General features: G+C 41.6%; 2 protein-coding genes across 5 annotated transcripts in view; one reads left to right on the top strand and one right to left on the bottom strand.

The window, feature by feature from the left end:
* The window catches only part of rtel1 (regulator of telomere elongation helicase 1), a 55,178-nt gene extending 52,796 nt beyond the window's left edge, over window positions 1-2,382 (bottom strand). For 2 of the 3 annotated variants that reach the window (XM_052482890.1, XM_052482889.1), the window contains exons 1-6: window positions 2,026-2,382; window positions 1,471-1,669; window positions 1,093-1,186; window positions 917-998; window positions 472-532; window positions 95-170 (exon numbers count right to left, since the gene is read on the bottom strand). In XM_052482890.1, the coding sequence (XP_052338850.1) occupies window positions 95-170; window positions 472-532; window positions 917-998; window positions 1,093-1,186; window positions 1,471-1,669; window positions 2,026-2,127 (614 nt within the window). In that variant the 5' untranslated portion in view covers window positions 2,128-2,382. Of the gene's footprint in view, window positions 1-94; window positions 171-471; window positions 533-916; window positions 999-1,092; window positions 1,187-1,470; window positions 1,680-2,025 lie in introns of all 3 variants that reach the window. The other variant, XM_052482891.1, reaches the window with a different exon arrangement.
* A 4,606-nt stretch (window positions 2,383-6,988) lies between these two features.
* On the top strand, window positions 6,989-18,817 carry LOC118361216 (stathmin-3-like). Of its 2 annotated transcripts, none has more exons than XM_035740962.2 (5): window positions 6,989-7,153; window positions 15,773-15,871; window positions 16,077-16,270; window positions 17,893-18,084; window positions 18,288-18,817. In XM_035740962.2, the coding sequence occupies exons 1-5, from the start codon at window positions 7,135-7,137 to the stop codon at window positions 18,345-18,347; spliced, it is 564 nt and encodes a 187-aa protein (XP_035596855.1). In that variant the 5' UTR covers window positions 6,989-7,134; the 3' UTR covers window positions 18,348-18,817. The 2 variants fall into 2 exon arrangements, with proteins under 2 accessions (XP_035596855.1, XP_035596856.1); XM_035740963.2 differs by lacking the exon at window positions 6,989-7,153 and adding an exon at window positions 14,293-14,349.
* The last annotated feature ends 1,159 nt before the right edge of the window (window positions 18,818-19,976 follow it).

Here is a 19,976-nt window from a genome sequence, read left to right as displayed (position 1 = left end):
TAATGATACCGGTTTGTAGCCAAGCTGGTGAGGCTAGGGGTTTGGAAGAAGGGGTGGAATAGTACAAGAAGAGGTGGAATGGGAGATTTCATACCTTTGCTTGTTGCCAGCTTTCACCAGATCTTCAACATCCAAAATGGAGTTCACCAGGTCTTTATCCATGCTCTTCTCTGGAGATGGGAGAAAATCAAAGATCCGATTTCACAATTAATTGCAGGGATTTTAATTAATTAAACTATTGGTCAATGACAATTACTATGTTGGGGGAAGACAGCTGTACACAACAGTTTATGAACTTCTGTTTTTACTAGATTTTGTCGATGCCCTCAATCATAGAGGATAATAAAAGTCAGTGCTTAAAGACAGTACCAGGCATAAAGATACACATATTACTAGTTTACTATATTATAGTAGTGTTCTATTTAATTCTGTGGTATGAGCCATCCTCTCTCAATGTCTTTACACACATACCTTCAACATTGTTGTAGAAGACGCAAGACCTGGTGGATATCTTTTGCCTACACATGTGAACCTGGGAAGAGGATACCATGTCAGTCAGATTCAGGATATATCAACTGAGGCTCTGAAATCCCCAAATAATGTCTAACATGTATATTTATGGATAAAAATAATTTGTAAAGGACAGAATGTGTTATTTATACCGTAAAGATTGAAAACTGTAAATTATGTATTATAGAAGCAAAACATATGGATTTGGTAAAGTGATTAGAACAGGGTATAGACTGATTTGGTAAAGACAGAAAACAAACTAATTTGATGCCTCACACATTCAGACTTGACATCTACTAATTGCACATTGACAGAAGCTCACTGCACCTCTACTGTCCACCCTAATATGGTTGATTCATCACAAGCTGTGTTGACCTCTCCAACTTTATTCCTATCCTTTCTGTACCTTAAGGTGGTTGCTCTCCTGACGCATCACCTCTGGGTTAATACAAAGCTGCTCCCTGGATCCTAACACGCACACTTTGGGCCTGAAAGTCAGAAAACAACACCATTTTAACACTGACAATAATTGCAACGTACACAAGGGTGTGAGTCTTCTAGGATTAACAAGAAGGCCCTTACCTGTAGGAAGTGTTCTTTAACTCATTAATGACCTGGGTCAGCTGAGAATGTGTCCTGGATGCATAAATGATCTTTGGAATATCAGTATAATAAGCTACAAGGGACAAAGACATCATAAAAGGGATTTTAAAAATGTATTAACATACAGGTGTAAATATAAAAGCATGGTGATCTACTAAAGAAAACGAAATATAGTATGTATAAACCGTGTTAAGAGAAAAGACATAAGCTGATAAATACTGATACAAACTATGTGAACTGGACTGCATATTTTGCTGAATTAGCCTAGTTTTGCAATCAGCAACATCGGGATGGCAGTTATATGATAGATGAGCCGTTTTTCTTGCAGAACAGATGCTATGTGTGTGGTGCCCATACTTGTTGTGTCTCCATCTGTTGCAGTGGTCCCCCACGATGCCAATGGTGTGTTGGGGAAAAGCTCTGCTCCTCCCATTTTTTCTGCTATCTTCCTGGCAGAAATGGTGTCTTTGAAGTAGTCCTTCCAGGCAAGGGTGGCACACAGAAGGCATAGGGTTTTGCCCGTGCCTGTCGGACTCTCCAGAACCCCATTTACCTTCTGAAATACACTTATTAAAATGTGTTTCAACCAAAAAGTTTCAATAGCGTTCCCCTTGCACTGCTGAGAATCTGTTGGTTTGTGTAGCGGCCACTGTCCATACATGGGGATTAAGAGTTTACATTTCCACTGCCGCTAGGTTGTTTACATTTGACTTTTTTAAAGTATTCATTTGTATTAATTCCTGCATTTATTAATTCAGGTTGATAGCTAGCTAATTTATTTATCTGAACATGTTGACCAACCTCAATCTGTCCCGACGGCCAATGACATTTCACAAAAAATGCACTTCCTGGATAGCTTGCAAACTTTGATAGCAAAATGGGCATATTTGAGGGTCCATAAAGAATACTTACGTTTTGTAGACACTCGATCACCTTGCTCATATAATCCTTCTGACATTCGTATGGGGTGAAAGGGAAATCCACATTTATCCCTTTCAAAGTCAGGGGAGGCATCGTTTTTCAGCAGGCTCGCGCAGCTTGCTAGCTGGCTACATTAGCAGATTAGTAAACGAGCTCTTTAGCTAAAGCAACCTAACAAGTACCGGCTGTCAAGCCACAGACAGAACTGGTCAGCACCTGAAACATAACTAAAGCCGTATGGAAGATGTATCTCCCCGAATTCAAATCTCCGGAATTAAAGACAGTCAGTGCGGTTCAACTTTCATGATTGGCGCGAACTCAGTGCTTTCACACATGCGCAAAGGCATGGCTCTTTGCTGCCTCTTGATAGGCTCATCTACTAACTCGATGGACATTAGATTATTATGTGCTCTGACTGTTGATGTGTTTGCTTGAATTGAATTTGTATAGTGGCAAATGCTTATAGTCTTTATTCACAACATAATGTCTGTGATATTGTCCCGGCAGTGTCATTGATATGAAATCAAAGACATTTTGCGCACGTGCAGACTACACTCAAAGACAGACAAACATGCTAGGAGGTATGCTCTCTTTCTCTCTCTGGTAAATTAGCAGAGCACTCAGAAATGATCAAAAGCGCCTTATAAACCGGGTGGTTCGAGCCCTGAATGCTGATTGTCTGAAACAGTGTTATAGCACAGGTATGACAAAACAATACTTTTATTGTTCTAATTACTTTGGTAAACAGTTTATAATAGCAATAAGGCACCTCCGGGGTTTGTGGTATATGGCCAACATACCAAGGCTAATGGCTGCATCCAGGTACTTACTCTGCATTGTGTCATGTGTATCCAATGGTATATTGGCCATAGACAGTACCACAAGTCCTTGGTCCTTAGTGCTTAATTAGACATAATGTATTCGTTGTAGAAGTTGATCTCAAAAAGCCAGACAGAAGTAGATAATAATTGTTATTCTGTCTCTCACTGTTCAAATAAACCTACCATTAAAATTATAGACTGATCATTTCTTTGTCAGTGGGCAAACCTACAAAATCAACAGGGGATCCAATACTTTTTCCCTCACTGTATATATTTTATATTTTTAATTATTTAAATTAGCCACCCTTTGCCTTGATGACAGTTTTGCACACTCTTGGCATTCTCTAAACCAGCTTCACCTGTAATGATTGTCCAACATCCTTTTCCAACAGAAGGAGTTCCCACATATGCTGAGCACTTGTTGGATGCTTTTCCTTCACTCTGCGGTCCAACTCATCCCAAACCATGTCAATTGGGTTGAAGTCGGGTGATTGTGGTCATCTGACCAGGTCATCTGATGCCTCACCATCACTCTTCTTCTTGGTCAAATTGCCCTTACACAGCCTAGAGGTGTGTTGGGTCATTGTCCTGTTGAAAAACAGATAGTCCCACTAAACACATACCAGATGGGATGGCGTTTAGCTGCAGAATGCTATGGTAGCCATGCTGGTTAAGTGTGCCTTGAATTCTAAATAAATCACTGACAGTGTAACCAGCAAAACACCATCACACCTCCTCCATGCATCACGGTGGGGAGCACACATTTGGAGATCACCGTTCACATACGCTGCGTCTCACAAAGACACGGCGGTTGGAACGAAAATTCTCACATTTGGACTCATCAGACCAAAGGACAGATTTCCACCGGTCTAATGTCCCTTGCTCGTGTTTCTTGGCCCAAGCAAGTCTCGTCATATTATTGGATTCCTTTAGTAATGGTTTCTTTGCAACAATTCGACCATGAAGGCCTGATTCACGCAGTCTCCTCTGAACAGTTGATGTTGAGATGTCTGTTACTTGAGCTCTGTGAAGCATTTATTTGGACTACAATTTCTGAGATGCAGTTAACAAATGAACTTATCCTCTGGGTCTGCCTTTCTTGTGCCGGTCCTCAGGAGAGCCAGTTTCATCATAGCAGTCGATGGTTTTTGCGACTGCACTTGAAGAAACTTTAAAAGTTCTTGACATTTTCCGGATTGACTGTCCTTTATGTAATGATGTAATGATGGGACTGACGTTTCTCTTTACTTATTTGAGCTGTTCTTGCCATAATATTGACTTGGTATTTTACCAAATAGGGCTATCTACTGTATACCACCCCTACCTTGTCACAACACAACTGATTGGCTGAAACGTGTTAAGAAGGAAAGAAATTCCTGTGAATTGAAATGCATTCCAGGTGACTACCCCATGAAGCTGCTTGAGAGAATGCCAAGAGTGTGCAAAGATTGGATACCAAGCAGCATGTTGAGGATCTTCAGAGAAGAATGGGAGAAACTCCCCAAATAAAGGTGTGCCAAGCTTGTAGGGACATACCCAAGAAGACTCAATGCTGTAATCGCTGCCAAAGGTGCTTCAACAATGTAATGCGTAAAGGGTCTGAATACTTGTGATATCTCAGTTTTTTATTCGTAATAAGTTTACAAAAAGTTCAAAAAAACTGTTTTTTCTTTGTCAATATGGGGTATTGTGTGTAGATTGAAGAGAAAAAAACTATGAATACATTTTAGAATAAGGCTGTAACGTAATAAAATGTCAAGGGGTCTGAATACTTTCCGAATTCACTGTAGATACAGTTCAAGTCAGAAGTTTACATACACTTAGGTTGGGGTCATTAAAACTCATGTTTCAACCACTCCACAAATTTCTTGTTAAGAAACTATATTTTGGCAAGTCTGTTAGGACATCTACTTTGTGCATGACACAGGTAATTTGTCCAACAATTGTTTACAGACAGATTATTTCACTTATAATTCACTGTATCACAACTCCAGTGGGTCAGAAGTTAACATACACTAAGTTGACTGTGCCTTTAAACATCTTGGAAAATTCCAGAAAATGGGGAGGCAGCATCATGTTGTGGGGGTGCTTAGCTGCAAGAGGGACTGGTGCACTTCACAAAATAGATGGCATCATGAGGTAGGAAAATTATGTGGATATATTGAAGCAACATCTCAAGACATCAGTCAAGAAGTTATAGCTTGGTCGCAAATGGGTCTTCCAAATGGACAATGACCCCAAGCATACTTCCAAAGTTGTGGAAAAATGGCATAAGGTCAACAAAGTCAAGGTATTGGAGTGGCCATCACAAAGCCCTGACCTCAATCCTAGAGAACATGTGTGGGCAGAACTGAAAAAGCGTGTGCGAGCAAGGAGGCCTACAAACCTGACTCAGTTACACCAGCTCTGTCGGGAGGAATGGGCCAAAATTCACCCAACTTATTGTGGGAAGCTTGTTGAAGGCTACCCGAAGTTTACCCAAGTTCGTTAAGGTGTATGTAAACCTCCGACTTCAACTGTAGATAGAAAGATAGATACACTACAAAAGTATGTGGTCACCCCTTCAAATTAGTGCATTCTTCTATTTCAGCCACACCCGTTGCTGACAGGTGTATAAAATCGAGCACAAAGCCATGCAATCTCCGAAGATGAACATTGGTAGTAGAATAGGCCGTATTGAAGAGGTCAGTGACTTTCAACGTGGCACCATCATAGGATGCCACCTTTCAGTTGGAGCTGCTCCTGTCAACTGTAAGTGTTGTTATTGTGAAGTGAAAAAGTCTAGGAACAACAACGGCTCAGCCACGAAGTGGTAGGCCAGACAAGCTCACAGTTCGGGACACCCGAGTGCTGTAGCATGTAGTGCTTAAAAATGGTTGGTCCTCGGTTGCAACACTCACTACCGAGTTCCAAACGGCCTCTGGAAGCAATGTCAGCACACAAACAGTTCGTCATGAGATTCATGAAATGGGTTTTCATGGCCGAGTAACTGAACACAAGCCTAAGATTACCATACGCAATGCCAAGCATCGGCTGGACTGTTGTTAAGCTTGCCATCATTGGACTCTGGATCAGTGGAAACATGTTCTCTGGAGTGATGAATCACGCTTCACCATCTGGCATTCCAACGGACGAATCTGGGTTTGGCAAATGCCAGGCGAAAGGTACCTGCCCGAATGCATAGTGCCGACTGTAAAGTTTGGTGGAGAAGGAATAATGGTCTGGTGCTGTTTTTCATGGTTCGGGCTAGGCCCCTTAGTTCCAGTGAAGGGAAATCTTAACGCTACAGCATACAATGACATTCTAGATGATTCTGTTCTTCCAACTTTGTGGCAACAGTTTGGGGAAAGCCTTTTCCTGTTTCAGCCTGATAATGCCCCCGTGCACAAAGTGAGGTCCATACAGAAACGGTTTGTCAAGATCGGTGTAGAATATCTTGACTGGCCTGCACAGAGCCCTGACCTCAACCCCAAAGTTTGGGATGAATTAGAATGCCGACTGCGGCCTGATCGCTCAACATCAGTGCCCAACCTCATTAATGCTCTTGCGGCTGAATGGAAGCAAGTCCCTGCAGCAATGTTCCAACATCTAGTGGAAAGCCTTCCCAGAAGAGCGGAGGCTGTTATAGTAGCAAAGGGTTGGCCAACTCCATATTAATGCCCATGAATTTGGAATGAGACATTCGACGAGCAGGTGTCCACATTCTTTTGCCCATATAGAGTAGATAGATACAGTATGGCATAGATTGTTTGGGTTATGCAACTTGGTTTGTGGGAAGAAAAAGACAGCTTTTAGGAGTGTGAACTTAGAGACAAAGACATTTTACTGACTTTACTATTGGCTATAGATGTACAAGCAGTTGCAAACAACTCGCCATTTTAATACACGAAAATAGACTACAAATTGGTTGGTGGTCGTTGGCACTGCCAGTGGTGCTGAAGGGGTGTCCTTAATCCACACCTATGCCCATGCCTCTTAAGGTGCCAAAAGTGAAGGCTACCATTTTCTGTTAGTCTTAGATAATAATCCTATACACCCATCCATCTGCCTCTGTCCATCCTAAAAGCCACCCATATCCTGTGTGCGTGCATGCGTATGTGTCTTCAAGCGCTCACTCCTCCGCCTCTTTTCCTCAACCCCTCCTCTTGACAGACCGCAGCCCGTTAGATCTGACTAGAGTGCGTTGTTCATTGTCCATTAACGCAGCAGCGGACAGCTTCCACCCTCACACGGATACACAACCATTTCTTCTCCCTCATCGCCTTTCCCGTCAGTTACCATGGCGAGCACAGTATCAGGTAAGAGTCGGGGAAAAGCTTTGTTATTTCAAGCAAAGTCGCCTGCGTTACTGTATATTTGGTGATGTCTCGAGGTGCGACCTGTCTGACTAGTAGCAACCCATGTGGATGCACTCACTTCATGTTACAGACGAGGCTACCATATAGAGTCCCCTAGCCTACCTATCGACTAAACATTAGGCTCGATTACGCTAAATATACACTCAAACAGTAAAGCCTTCGATGGAATATTTCAAACGTTGTATAAACGACAGTCTTTGTGATATTGACGAAAGGTTACTGGTCCTGATGCAGATGAGACCACTCCTTTTGTCACAATGTCGCTTAGCGCGAGTTATGTTTTACAGCACAACTTGCGTCATTTCAAATAATGTAAGATCCCCAATATGACATACAGTAAGCAATTTCTGATCAATATTAATTTGAGGAAATGAATAGACTTTGATGGATGCATCCCATGGGCACCAATCAAAGCTCAGAACTGAAATGTTTATCCAGTTAAATAAAAAAAAGTAAGCAAAGAAGTCATAGATAATAAAAACGTGCAATGATATAGATTTGGCCAATTGTGGCAATACAATTGCTGAATAGGCTACTGATGTGGGGAGGTAACATTTTGGTCATCGGTTTTCTTGCTTGCAACTTACTCAAAAATGAGTGTAAATGTTCATCCAAAGTTTGAACATGTCTTATTATGATTGTATTGTGTGTGTGTGTGTGTGTTTGTGTGTGTGTGTGAGAGAGAGATTTAATTATATAAAGGATTATCTTCTTCAGAAGGATAAATCACTAGGAGACAGCTATGCAACAAATGACAAGTAATTGATCAAATTTGTAGATTAGCTGGTGTTGCTATTATACATATACCAACATTATTCTAGTAACCCAAACAAACTGTCCTCTAAAGGACACACAGGAGTAGTCGCAGGGTTTTCATAGAACAAAACAGGAACCAAACCACTACATCTTTAGTCTTCAGCAGTAATATTGGTTAACCACACACACACACTAGATAAACAAAGAAAACCTTTCTTACATTCTTAAATGGTTTGAAATCTGGATGGTTTATGTCTATGTCATGTAAAAGGTTGTCAGGTGTGTTGTGCCTGGCCTAGTCCTAATTAGCCAATGTCACATGTGTATTGACTGCAGACCGACACCAGACATTAGCCACTAGGGCCAGCAGTAGCACCCTGCTCACTAGAGCTCAGCTGGTAAACAGAGAGAGAGTAAGATTGGAGAGCGAGAAGCCTCTAAGGCCTCCACCCTAGTCAGTGGGGAGAGAGAGAGAGAGAGAGAGAGAACTGGAGCTAATATAAAAAGCCTCAAGGAAAGACACCTGGACACTAGTGTGATATCTAAATTCTGCAGCTTAAACACTTTGTCACCCCTCTTCCTGGTAGAGCTGGCCTAAACCGTGTGTGTGTGTGTGTGTGTGTGTGTGTGTGTGTGTGTGTCTTGCTGTGGATCAATAGCTCAGTGCTGAGCAGTAGCGGCCACACCCTTAGCGACAGAGAATCAGGGGGGTATACAACAGCAGTCCATGTGTTCAATTGTATTACAGGAATACATGTTATTTTTTATTTTTTCTGTACAGTGTATTATCTTATAATAATAAAAAATTAGCTAACTCCTCAGCTAAACACATGCTTTATGCCAATTTTTCACTGAAAGCCTACTATAAAGATGATACTCTCAAATGCAGTACTTAATGTATATACATTTGTACAATGGTTTTACTGTTGCACTTTTGGTGGACAGATAGAGATAATGCACATTAAAACCTAACCCAAGACTAGCTGGAGTCAGTCCTTATTTGTTGTCTCTGCCATTGTCTCTGTCCGGCTAGAAGAGAATTGAGCGAATCAAAAGAGGGAGGTTAAAGAACAAGCTCGCAGTTCCTGTCAAAATGTAACTGCTTTGACCGTTGCGCTCTGTTCCAATCAATGGCCCAATTCCATTCTGATTATTCACCCCCTTCCCTTCTGTCCTGGTTGATTCTCCTTCGGGGATCTAAAAGTATCAAATAGAGTTAAGCAATATAGCCGACTAGCTGGCCTATGTGGAGCTATAATCATATGTTTGCTTACACCCAACATAATCTGCCTATCCAGAAAGTTTGAGATCTATAACAAAGGGTACATAATGTTGATGGGAAGGGAACAAGGTATTTTATTGGAACCTTCCCTTGGAATGTTTGGGGGAGGTATCACAGCTTGTGTATCTGTATCTGTTTCTTAAGTGGTCTCGAAAGTAGGTGAACCCCCTATGGTGTTCTTTGCTTCTGGGTGTTCTGTGTCTGCTGGGTTCCCACCAGTGGTATGTCATTACATGCTAGCTCTTTTTTTGATCAAAGTTTGTTCTTTTGAAGTTGTACCTCGTCTCCTGTGAGGAGAGACTGAAAAGAGAGACTGAAAATAAATATTGTGTAGCCGTGAATAGATCAAGACAAGAAAGGCAAGTGTTTACAAAGAAGAGAGAGAAAATATAGTAGGATGGAGAGATCTGGAAATAGAGTGATAAACAAATCTGCAGAGGCTGCCAGGGTAACAAGAGCTTAAGGTAAGGAGAGAGAGAGAGAGAGAGAGAGAGAGAGAGAGAGAGAGGAGGGAGGAGGGGTGCTGCTGAGCCAAAGGAGAAATCATATTAAGGTTTCAACTGGAAGCATGCACATGAAATATGTGAGGGCCTCAAACTACTTAATTTCCCAAGCGACACCGAGTTAGTCAGGCAGTGTTATTGGAGGAGATACTATTCTATTACTGTAGAAGGGGGGCTTTTGGCACAGTATTTTGTGGATTGTGAATATTTTGTGTTTTTTTTTTTGTGGATTGGGCATATAGTGAAATAAATAGGATTTCCTGAAATTGTGCCACTAAAAGTCTGATTTAGTTTTCTCCTAGGTTACAGTGAAAATGGTTGATTAATCCAATCGTTTATGCATCATAGACTTATTTTGTGTGATCGTGTGTGTGTGTGTGTGTGTGCGCGCGCGTGTGTGTGTGATTGGGGGGGGCTCATGTAATAGATCACAGAGCATTGACTTTTTTTGCTTCCATTGAACCCCTTCATGGAGCTGTTGGAATAAGCGCCGCACTCCATAGACATATTCAGCACCTTGGTAAATATCAGCAGTTCCTTACTTTCTCTGATGAACCTACCTTTCCTACTGAGGCACTTAGGGCTCTGGCACTGCTGTAGAGATGAACTCTCAGCCTATGCAACGTCAGCCATGTTATGGGGGGTCTAAGGGTTTGTTGGCTCTCCACTGCAGGAGTAGACTGATGGTTTTTGGGGGGTCCACCGGGATTATTATTCAGAAGAAAACCAAGCAAGGATACCTTTCTAAAAAAAGAGCATTTGAATAATTTACAATGAACGCCCACCAGCATGGAAGACCGTGTGTGTGCACAGCAGGAGGGAGGCTTGCGTGTGTGTGTGTGTGTGTGTGCATACTATATGTGCGTGCGTTAAAGGTGTGTGTTAGGTGTGCGTATACTGATGTGTGTGTATATGTAGTTTTAGCTTTGTGTGTCTGTGCGGTGTGCATGTATCTGTGTGAGGCTTTAGCTGTGTGTGTGTATATCTGTGTGATGTGCGCGCACACGCAAATGGATGGAGGAAGAGGAGGATGGAAGTTGACATCACTCCTCAATAATTCAGCACATGACCAGGCAAAAAACAGCCACTGAGATTACCCTAGCGACCCAGCCTCGTTGTCGAAAATGTGCCTTCTCTTTAAAGGTCCAATTCCTCTACTAATGCACAAGGCTAGCATTTGGGGAGGGCAAACTGATCCTAGACCTTTACAGTGCAACTTTAAAGGGAGGATGGAGGCTTCCTGCTGTGAATAAGATGTCTGCTGCTCAATGCAGGATGCAGTTTTCTTCCTGAATAGAACTGCCAAGTAAAATATGTCTGGGGGCACTTGCACCTGCAGACCCTTTTCCTTCTCTCATTCTCTCTCTCCATTGTTTTATTTATACAGTCAGTTTCACAATAGGGGTAAACACAATACAATAGATATAAAATACATCAAATGTACAGTTGCTCTAAGGTACTGCACACTGTCTTTGAGATGACATTGGAAGACTGTTTACAAGATATTCACAGAACATAGCAATTTATGCAATGAGAGCAGGGATGACAGCAAAGGTATAACACAGAATCTTTCCCTTTTCAGATTTGACAATGCTCTGACCCCTCTCGCTTTGCCATTTACACTGTAAATGTTACACAATTTAATGAGCATTGGAAAAAGTTGCGCAGTTGCTGACTCTCACATTTGGATAATATTTCTATCCTGCACATATTCTATATTCGGGCTTAAGCCCTTTCAGCATCACGGTGCTGTTCACCTACACACATACATTAGAGACACATGCTTAACTATCTCTTGCATTGAAATCCATCACACCCAGTTGTAATTAGTAGAGATCTGAGACAAATCAGATTCGTAGCAGATCTCTGCAAATGTGGAAGCAGTGTTTAACATGGCAGGACGCCCATCAGTATGATTTATGGATCTGATCATCTGCGACACTGTGTTACACGACTGCGATGGAAAGGGGCCTTACATGGGTTTGCAAGGCTAACATAGCTGAAACATTAACGGCACTTTGAAAAATGTTTAAATAAATTATCTTTTTTTTTTAACTCCAGGGTGCGTGCTGTGCCCACTTTCCTCATGTACCCATGAGAGTTAGAGCAGGTATATCTGCTCCAACAATGAGGGCCACAGCCTGCTTATCTATTCAGCAGCAGCAAGCCACCTTAAAAGGCATTGATCTTTAAGAGGATGTAGTATTTCTGTGGGCTAATCGTCAAGACATGCTCAGGCTCCTGCCTCATTAGCATTAAAGGAAGACTGACTTCAGACAGGACCAACACACAGGCAGTCATGGGGCGCGTCCCAATTATCTCTCCTTGCTCTTAGGGGTAAACGTACCCCAGGTTTTGAACCACTGGTGTGAAATACTACAGAAGATGGTGTCTTTCATATACAATATGTAGGTTGGCATGAGTTTCTTAAAGCTCCACAACTGAGCAGTACTTTGAGACAGGTGCTGGTGAATTCACTCCAATGGCTCACACACCCTGCCAAGCATAAAACAAGTCACACTGCAGAATGCACACCACGGAACACAGACTGCGGAGCACACGCTACTTACGTAACCCGTACTTGTTCAGTGGTTGCATTCAGTGGCATGGTTCCTACAGGGGCTAGGGAGGGACCATGTGAAAACTTAGGGGTTGAGGGGGCGGGGGTACTGCTTTGGATGATATTAATATTACATGTTAAGTCTCTGTGCTGCTGTGGAGCAGTGACAGGAAGGGGAACATACTCAGCTGTAAAGTACAGTATCTTCATCATCAGAAGAGAAGGTGGCGTAGTCACACAATAAGGCAATTCAAATGGTGAAAGGTCACCAGTCTTCTATTAGTTGATTTGATTGATAGTTAGTGGATATTTCCATACTAGGTTGCACTCCCATATTAGTGGGTCTTTCCCTGTGTTTGGTGTGCTACGGAGAGTGCAGGTGATCTTTTCCTTTTAATATGTGAAAGGAAAAACTGTCACACTTTCCTTGAAGTGGCTTCTGATGAGGTGTTACTATACATTGCCTTATAAACATTCATATAACACCTTAAAGATGAACGGGATAATAAAACTACAGGAGAGGCCTCTTAGCTGTGATATATTCACAACATATCACGGCCTCTCATACCTGTTTGCTTTGTTATACAGTTTCATAATGTTGACTGCATCTATAAGGTGTTGTGAATGTCCATATGGCAAAATAACACTTCATAAGAAGCTACATTAAGTAAAGTGTTACCAAACCTTCTACCTCAATGGTATTAAAACCATTCAGCCCCAGTTCACTCCCCAAAACCTGACTACAGTACATCCTGGCACTTGGCTAATCCCTTCATGTGTCCTATCAGCGACCTCCAGACAAACCCTGCCTTCAGCCTAGAAATCGTAAATTAAATTCCCCTCTGACAAACAAGCCTAAAAGCTACATGTCCCCCACATTGCTGATCATATCTTAGACCATAGATAATGAGAACACTGACCTTTAACAAACACAATAGTAATTAGACCTGTATTGATTAAGTGTAACTGTGATCTGTAGGCTGCGTCTTCTCCCTCGCCTCTGCTGACTGATCTGGGTGTGAACCTTAGACAGAGCTTCATTACCCAGAGGGACAGAATGCTAAACAGTTGCTTTGTGTCACAGCTATTTCTTTTTTTTTTTTTTTGAATAATAATCTAGAACGAAAGTCCCTCGCTGTTTCAGTCTGTTTTTTTTCTCTCCGTTTGGTGCCTCATGAACACAACCCAACCCAATACTGTCTATTATCAGAGCTAGCCATCTTAAGCTTTGGTGGGTTAACTTTGGGCTTGGTTTTACAAGAGTTATTGACAGGGCCGGACTACCGCATTTGGGGTCCTGGGGAACTGACCTTCAGCACCGCAAAAAATGTTGCAGTTTTATAATGCTCTTGTACACATTTTGTCTTGAGGCAAAGAGAAAAGGTTGCAGTTTAAAAGCCAATTTTCTGCAATTCTATACTTTTTGACATGGGTCAGAGAGAAACATTTGCTGTTTTATAGCTCATCTCATGCTATTGTTCACATTTTGTCATGAGGCTGAGAGAAAATGTTCAGTTTAAAGCTAATTTCCTGCTATTCTATACTGTGCATTCGGAACATATTCAGACCCCTTGACTTTTTCTATATTTTGTTATGTTACAGCCTTATTCTAAAGTGGATACATTTTACCCTCATCTATCTACAAATAGTATCCCATAATGACAAAGTGAAAACAGGTTTGTAGAAATGTTTACTAAAAATGAAATACCTTATTTACCTAAGTATTCAGACCCTTTGCTATGATACTTGAAATTGAGCTCAGGAGCATCCTGTTTCCATTGATCACCTTGAGATGTTTCTACAACTTGATTGGAGTCCACCTGTGGTAAATTCAATTGATTGGACATGATTTGGAAAGGCACACACCTGTCTATATATGGTCCCACAGTTGACAGTGCATGTTAGAGCAAAAGCCAAGCCATGAAGTTGAAGGAATTGTCTGTAGAGCTACAAGACAGAACTGTGTCGAGGCACAGATCTGGGGAAGGATACTGTAGTATCTTAGAATGCTTCTTAGATTCATGACACCGGACACGTAAGTACGTTTTAGTATTTAATTTGAACCTAGAATAACATTACAGGAATGCACTTGGTGTAAGCTACCTGAGACTTTTTCCTAGCACGGTCATGTGGACAGTCAATAGTCAATACTATTGACAGTCAATACTGCCTTCTTTTGGTAAACATAATTCAACTCTATCCTTATTACCAAGCGTCACGTCTGGAGGAAACCTGGCACCATCCCTACGGTGAAGCATGGTGGTGGCAGCATCATACTGTGGTGATGTTTTCATCCTTGATGAAAACCTGCTCCAGAGCACTCAGGACCTCCGACTGGGGCGAAGGTTCACCTTGCAACAGGACAACGACGCTAAGCACACAGCCAAGACAATGCAGGAGTGGCTTCGGGACAAGTCTCTGAATGTCCTTGAGTGGCCCAGCCAGAGCCTGGATTTGATTTGAACCCGATCTAACATCTCTGGAGAGACCTGAAAATAGCTGTGCAGCAACGCGCCCCATCCAACCTGACAGAGCTTGAAAGGATCTGCAGAGAAGTATGGGAGAAACTCCAGATATACTGGTGTGCCAAGCTTGTAGCGTCATACCCAAGACTCAAAGCTGTAATCGCTGCCAAAGTTGCTTCAACAAAGTATTGAGTAAATTGTCTGAACTTATGTATATGTGATATTTCAATTTTTTATTTGTAATACATTTCCAAAAACATTTCTAAAAACCTTATGGAGTATTGCGTGTAGATTGATGAGGAAAACAAACAATTTTATACATTTTATCAAAAGCCTGTAACGTAACAAAATGTGGAAAAAGTCAACGTGTCTGAATACTTTCCGAATGCACAATTTTGCATTGAGGCTGAGACAGAATTTTGCCCTTTTAAAGCAAATGTCCTGCTATTCTACACATTTTGCTATCATATGCTACCTGGGGGGGAGACGACACACGTATCCCTGCGTGTCCGTTCGGTAATCCGACCCTGGTTATTGGATTTGCATAACCATGCATAGTGGTAAATGTAGATTAGAAGTATCTCTAGCATTGAAATTACAGTATGGGTAGCACCAGGCACACTCATTCTCTCTCTGTCTCTCGCACACACACACCCACCCACATGACTCTGCCAAAGTGCTGAAATTTAAAAACTAGTCCAGTTGGCAGGTAATGCAATAGTCTCTAACTCAATCTGATGTGAAAGTGCCATTACTGCACTCTCACGTTTTTATAGCAGACACACCTTCAATCTCATCCCAGCTGCACTGTATACAGCCTTGTAATAAATACTAGCCTTCTTAACAACATTTCCTCCTAAAAACCTGGGGCCATGGTTGCCATGGTCACAAAGGAATATGGCAAATAAATATATAAAAATAGGACGATTCTTTTACCCTGTATATCATTGGAATATCTTACCATGTCTCTCGTTGTTTCTTTGTTCCTTAAAGCCTACACAGAGAAGATCAAGGAAATGTCCATGATGTCTCTCATCTGCTCCTGCCTATACCCCCAGACATCATACCCCACCACCAACTACCAATTTGGAGGTCAGCCCAAAGTGTGCTTTGTTTTTTAATGTGTATTGTATTAATGTAATGTATTTTGGCTTTAAATTCGTTCTTAGTCTCAAAACACTTTACATTGTATGGCCGGTAATTCATCCTATCTACCACCAATGTGTAGCATCCACTCATCTAGGGTAATGCACAACAGCCATTTTGTGTCTTATTTGTCTTGTCTCTCTCTCAATAGACCTGGAGGTGAAGCCCATCAACAAGCGACTGTCGGGCCAGTCCTTTGAGGTGATCCTGAAGTCCCCCACCGACCTGTCCCCGGACAGGCCCAGTCCCCTTGCCTCTCCCCCCGCCCTGACCTCGCCTCCCAAGAGGGACATCTCCCTGGATGAGCTGCAGGGGAGGCTGGAGGCCGCTGAGGAGAGGAGGAAGGTAAGACAAGAGGATGGAGGGAAAGGAGGGAGGGAGTAAGAAAAGGGAGGATAGGGAGAGAGTAAGAAGTTCAATGAGGTTGCTGAGGACAGGCGGAAGGTAAGAGATGGGAACAGAGGGGAAGGTGAGTGCAAGAGAAGGAAGTGAGGGCGGGGGGGTGAGGAGGGAAAAAGCATTTCAGGTTCATAGAGTTCATGGATGTTGTTGAGGAGAGTAGGATGGTAAGAGAGGATGACAGATGCAAGTGTATGAAGGAAGGCAGGGAGGAGGGGAGAGAAACATGTGAAGTATGTTAATTTAGTTTGCTGAGAGGTATGTTTTGGGTATTTTATTAGGATCCCCATTAGCTGTTGCAAAAGCAGCAGCTACTCTTCCTGTGGTCCACACAAAATATGAAACATAATACAGAAGGTCAATAGACAAGAACAGCTCAAGGCAGAACTATATACATTTTTAAGGTAAGAGAAGAGAAGGGAAGGCAAGGTAAGGAAAACAGAGGGAGAGAAAGGAGGGACGAAAAGGAGGAGGAGAGAGACAAAAAGCTGGTGAGGTAAAGGGCTATTGACTTTGCTGAGGAGAGACGGAAGAAGAGACGTAAACAGGAGATTAAGTGAAATGAGGAAAAGATCATCACTCAATGGGGAGAAGGAGGTGAAGAAGGAAAGATAAATGAGATGGGGAAACAAATACCAGTCTCTCTCTAGACATCCAGGCTCTCTACTGAAATGCCAGAGCTGTCACATGAATGAGCATGGTTGTGTTCATTAGGCAACAAATGGAAGAAAAATGACCTGGACTTGTCCAATAAGAAATACCTATTGTCTTTTTCCATTGCTAAACTTTTCAAAACGTTTTCTGTCGCATGCCCTAATGAACACAACCTTGAAAAAGAGACTGATATCTGACATTTCATGAAAACATAAATAACTAGCAACCCATCGCTTCATTATCCTAGTTCAGTTAGGGGGATTTCCTGGGTTTTCTGTGAGCCTTTTTCTACCTTGCATTTCCACTTAAATAGAAAAACTGATGACTAATTATCGTTGTTGGGTGAGAACTGCTTCAATGCTTAATCGCTGCGTATCAGACAGACCCAGCCAGACCTGTCACTAGGTTCCCTGAGGGAAAGAAAAGTAATGAATGGGGAGAGCCTGTCATCGCTGCTGGAATATACCGTAGGGAGGAGGGAAATGTGTATGTGGAAGTCTGGGGGCGAGACAAGCAGTTAATACAGAAATCCAAATTGGAGTTGCAAAATCTGGTTGAATGCTTTGACAAGAAATGATCAGGCTACTCAGTAGCATTTTGATTCAATTCCCTGATATTGGGGAAATTATTTTATCATCGGTCTTTCCTACAACATAATAGGAACTGGATATTTTACCAGCAAACAAACACTTTAGCATAGGGTTAGCAATTGGTTATGGTTAGGGTCAAGGTTATGTTAAGGGACAAGGGTTAGGTTAATTTAAGTGAGGTTAGGGTTAGGGTTACGGAAAATCATAAAAGTTAGCATTGGGTTAGCATACTACTGCCGTACACTGACATTCATTTTCAGTAAATATACACTGCTAACAAAATCTGTGCATGAAAAGAGTGCACTTTTTCTCTCTGCTCCCTAGTCCCAGGAGGCTCAGGTGCTGAGGCATTTGGCTGAGCGGAGGGAGCATGAGAAGGAGGTGCTGCACAAGGCCATGGAAGAGAACAACAACTTCAGCAAGATGGCGGAAGAGAAGCTCAACTCCAAAATGGAGGCGAAGAAAGCGAACCGGGAGGCATACCTGAACTCACTGAAGCAGCGGCTCCGTGAGAAGGTGAGGGCCTGTTTTGTTTTCTCTCCTCTCTCTCTCTCTATTTCGAAGTCTGACGCCCCACCTTTACTTGGTCAGAGAAATAAAGATCTATGCTCAGAACAGAACTAGCTAAGTACTCTGACATATTTCTAGACTGTAGACTACATAACCTGTCACCTGTGTCTTGACAGATTTCTCTTTGTGGTGTTAATGGTTTTTCCTAGGAGATGCATGCAGCCGAAGTGCGCCGGAACAAGGAGCTGCAAGCAGACCTTTCTGGATAAGAAGGCTTTACTGAAAGGAATTCCCATTTCCCAGCTTATGTGAAGTGTGTTTTTAGCGAGGAATTTTTGTGTCAAAAATCATAATTCTGCTCTACATCCTGCAATCTCATCTGTCATTCAATAGGGAACAAGTTTACCTGCAAGATATCACAACTGTCATAGCTCTTCATCTCTCTACACATCCCTACAGTATGACATTTTTTTCTCACTAAAACATCAACACCACCAGCATTTCAAACAGTAGATATTAACATTTCTAAATGGTTGGAAAACATTCTAATGGCTGGAATTTCAAATGTACTGCGCACGCCCACACACACATGCACAGACACAAACATACATACAATTCACACACATATAAACTCAAACACTAACATGCATCGCTTTTTACATAAATGGCATGGATTGTTGAAGGGGAGTCTGTCTTGATCTAATTGTGTATTAGACTAATAAAATGTGAGTGTACTGGATGTTGTCAATGTTCTTTTGGGTGTAAGACATAAGTACTGAAAGGTAACTAGCCCTCTCCCCTAAGAACAATGTCTTATTGCTGACACAAAAAAAGCTACGTTTGGAAAGAAATTGTTATGTGGATGAAGGACATGCTTAGGCAAATAAACTATAAAGGGAAATAAATGGCTACAGTTTACACTTTTTTTAGTTATTTCATGAAATGTTGTTTTTAGAAGTTACCCCGGTAGAAGATTATGGCATGGGGTTTCACACAACTGTGTTAAAATCAATTTAATCAGTTTTATTTGCAAATTCTTTAGAAAGTAATACTTAAAAGCGAAGTCTAGTTGTCAAATAATATGCAGGGAAATGGCACATGTCACTATTAATATCTGCACTATGAGGAGATTTGATGTAAAGTCCCTCTTTTTAACTCACCTGCACATTAATTTTCTTTGTTACTTTTCCATACAATCCATTATGTACAATTCCACTAAATGTGTTTGGAATAATGCAATATTTTAAATCACAGCAGTCTTTAAAATTATATTCAAGAGCAAAAGGTTTTCAATAGTTGTTTCTAATTAATAAAAACAATTCATTGGAATATAATATTGGAATGGAATATAAATAATAACATTAGAATATAAAATGTAATAACAATACCTTAATTAACTCAGTGTAACATTGATGTGGCAACTCTCTTATGCTTCTAATTTGTGCCTGTAGGTCACAAATAAAGCTATCCCCAGGAAAATTGGAGCACAACTCATGAGCCCACCTTCTGCACTGCTCACACCTAATCCAGCCCCCACCTGTGACTGAGAACGGGGAGAGATGCCAATTGAAAAGCTCTCTCTTAAAAATGTAGATAGCTATCTAGCTATTTGACATAAAATGCGGTGTAAAATAGCTAAAAGGCTATAAAGTTAAATTAACTGTAAAGTTATCAGTCACTAGTTGAAACATTTACAACTGAAATTAAGTTACGTTAAGGTTGCTAGCTAGTATTCCTAGCAGCTTATGCTAACTAGCTAACTGGCTAGCATTTACTGCTTGTGAAGTTGCTAGTTAGTAAATTAGCATAAACGAGTGCTAACTGAGATAGTCATTGTCTAAATCATAGGTAGAAAAACATTCATAACCATAAAGGGGTAACTAGCCCCTTGGGGCAGG

This window comes from Oncorhynchus keta, chromosome 28 (genome assembly GCF_023373465.1).
Source record: "Oncorhynchus keta strain PuntledgeMale-10-30-2019 chromosome 28, Oket_V2, whole genome shotgun sequence".
NCBI lineage: Eukaryota > Metazoa > Chordata > Actinopteri > Salmoniformes > Salmonidae > Oncorhynchus > Oncorhynchus keta.
This window is presented reverse-complemented; position numbering and strand designations above follow the sequence as displayed.

Excerpts from the sequence above, each read along its gene's own strand:
- LOC118361216 (XM_035740962.2), top strand. Across the intron at positions 16,271-17,892 it reads CCGCTGAGGAGAGGAGGAAG|TCCCAGGAGGCTCAGGTGCT; the intron begins GTAAGACAAGAG and ends TCTGCTCCCTAG. Across the intron at positions 18,085-18,287 it reads AGCAGCGGCTCCGTGAGAAG|GAGATGCATGCAGCCGAAGT; the intron begins GTGAGGGCCTGT and ends GGTTTTTCCTAG.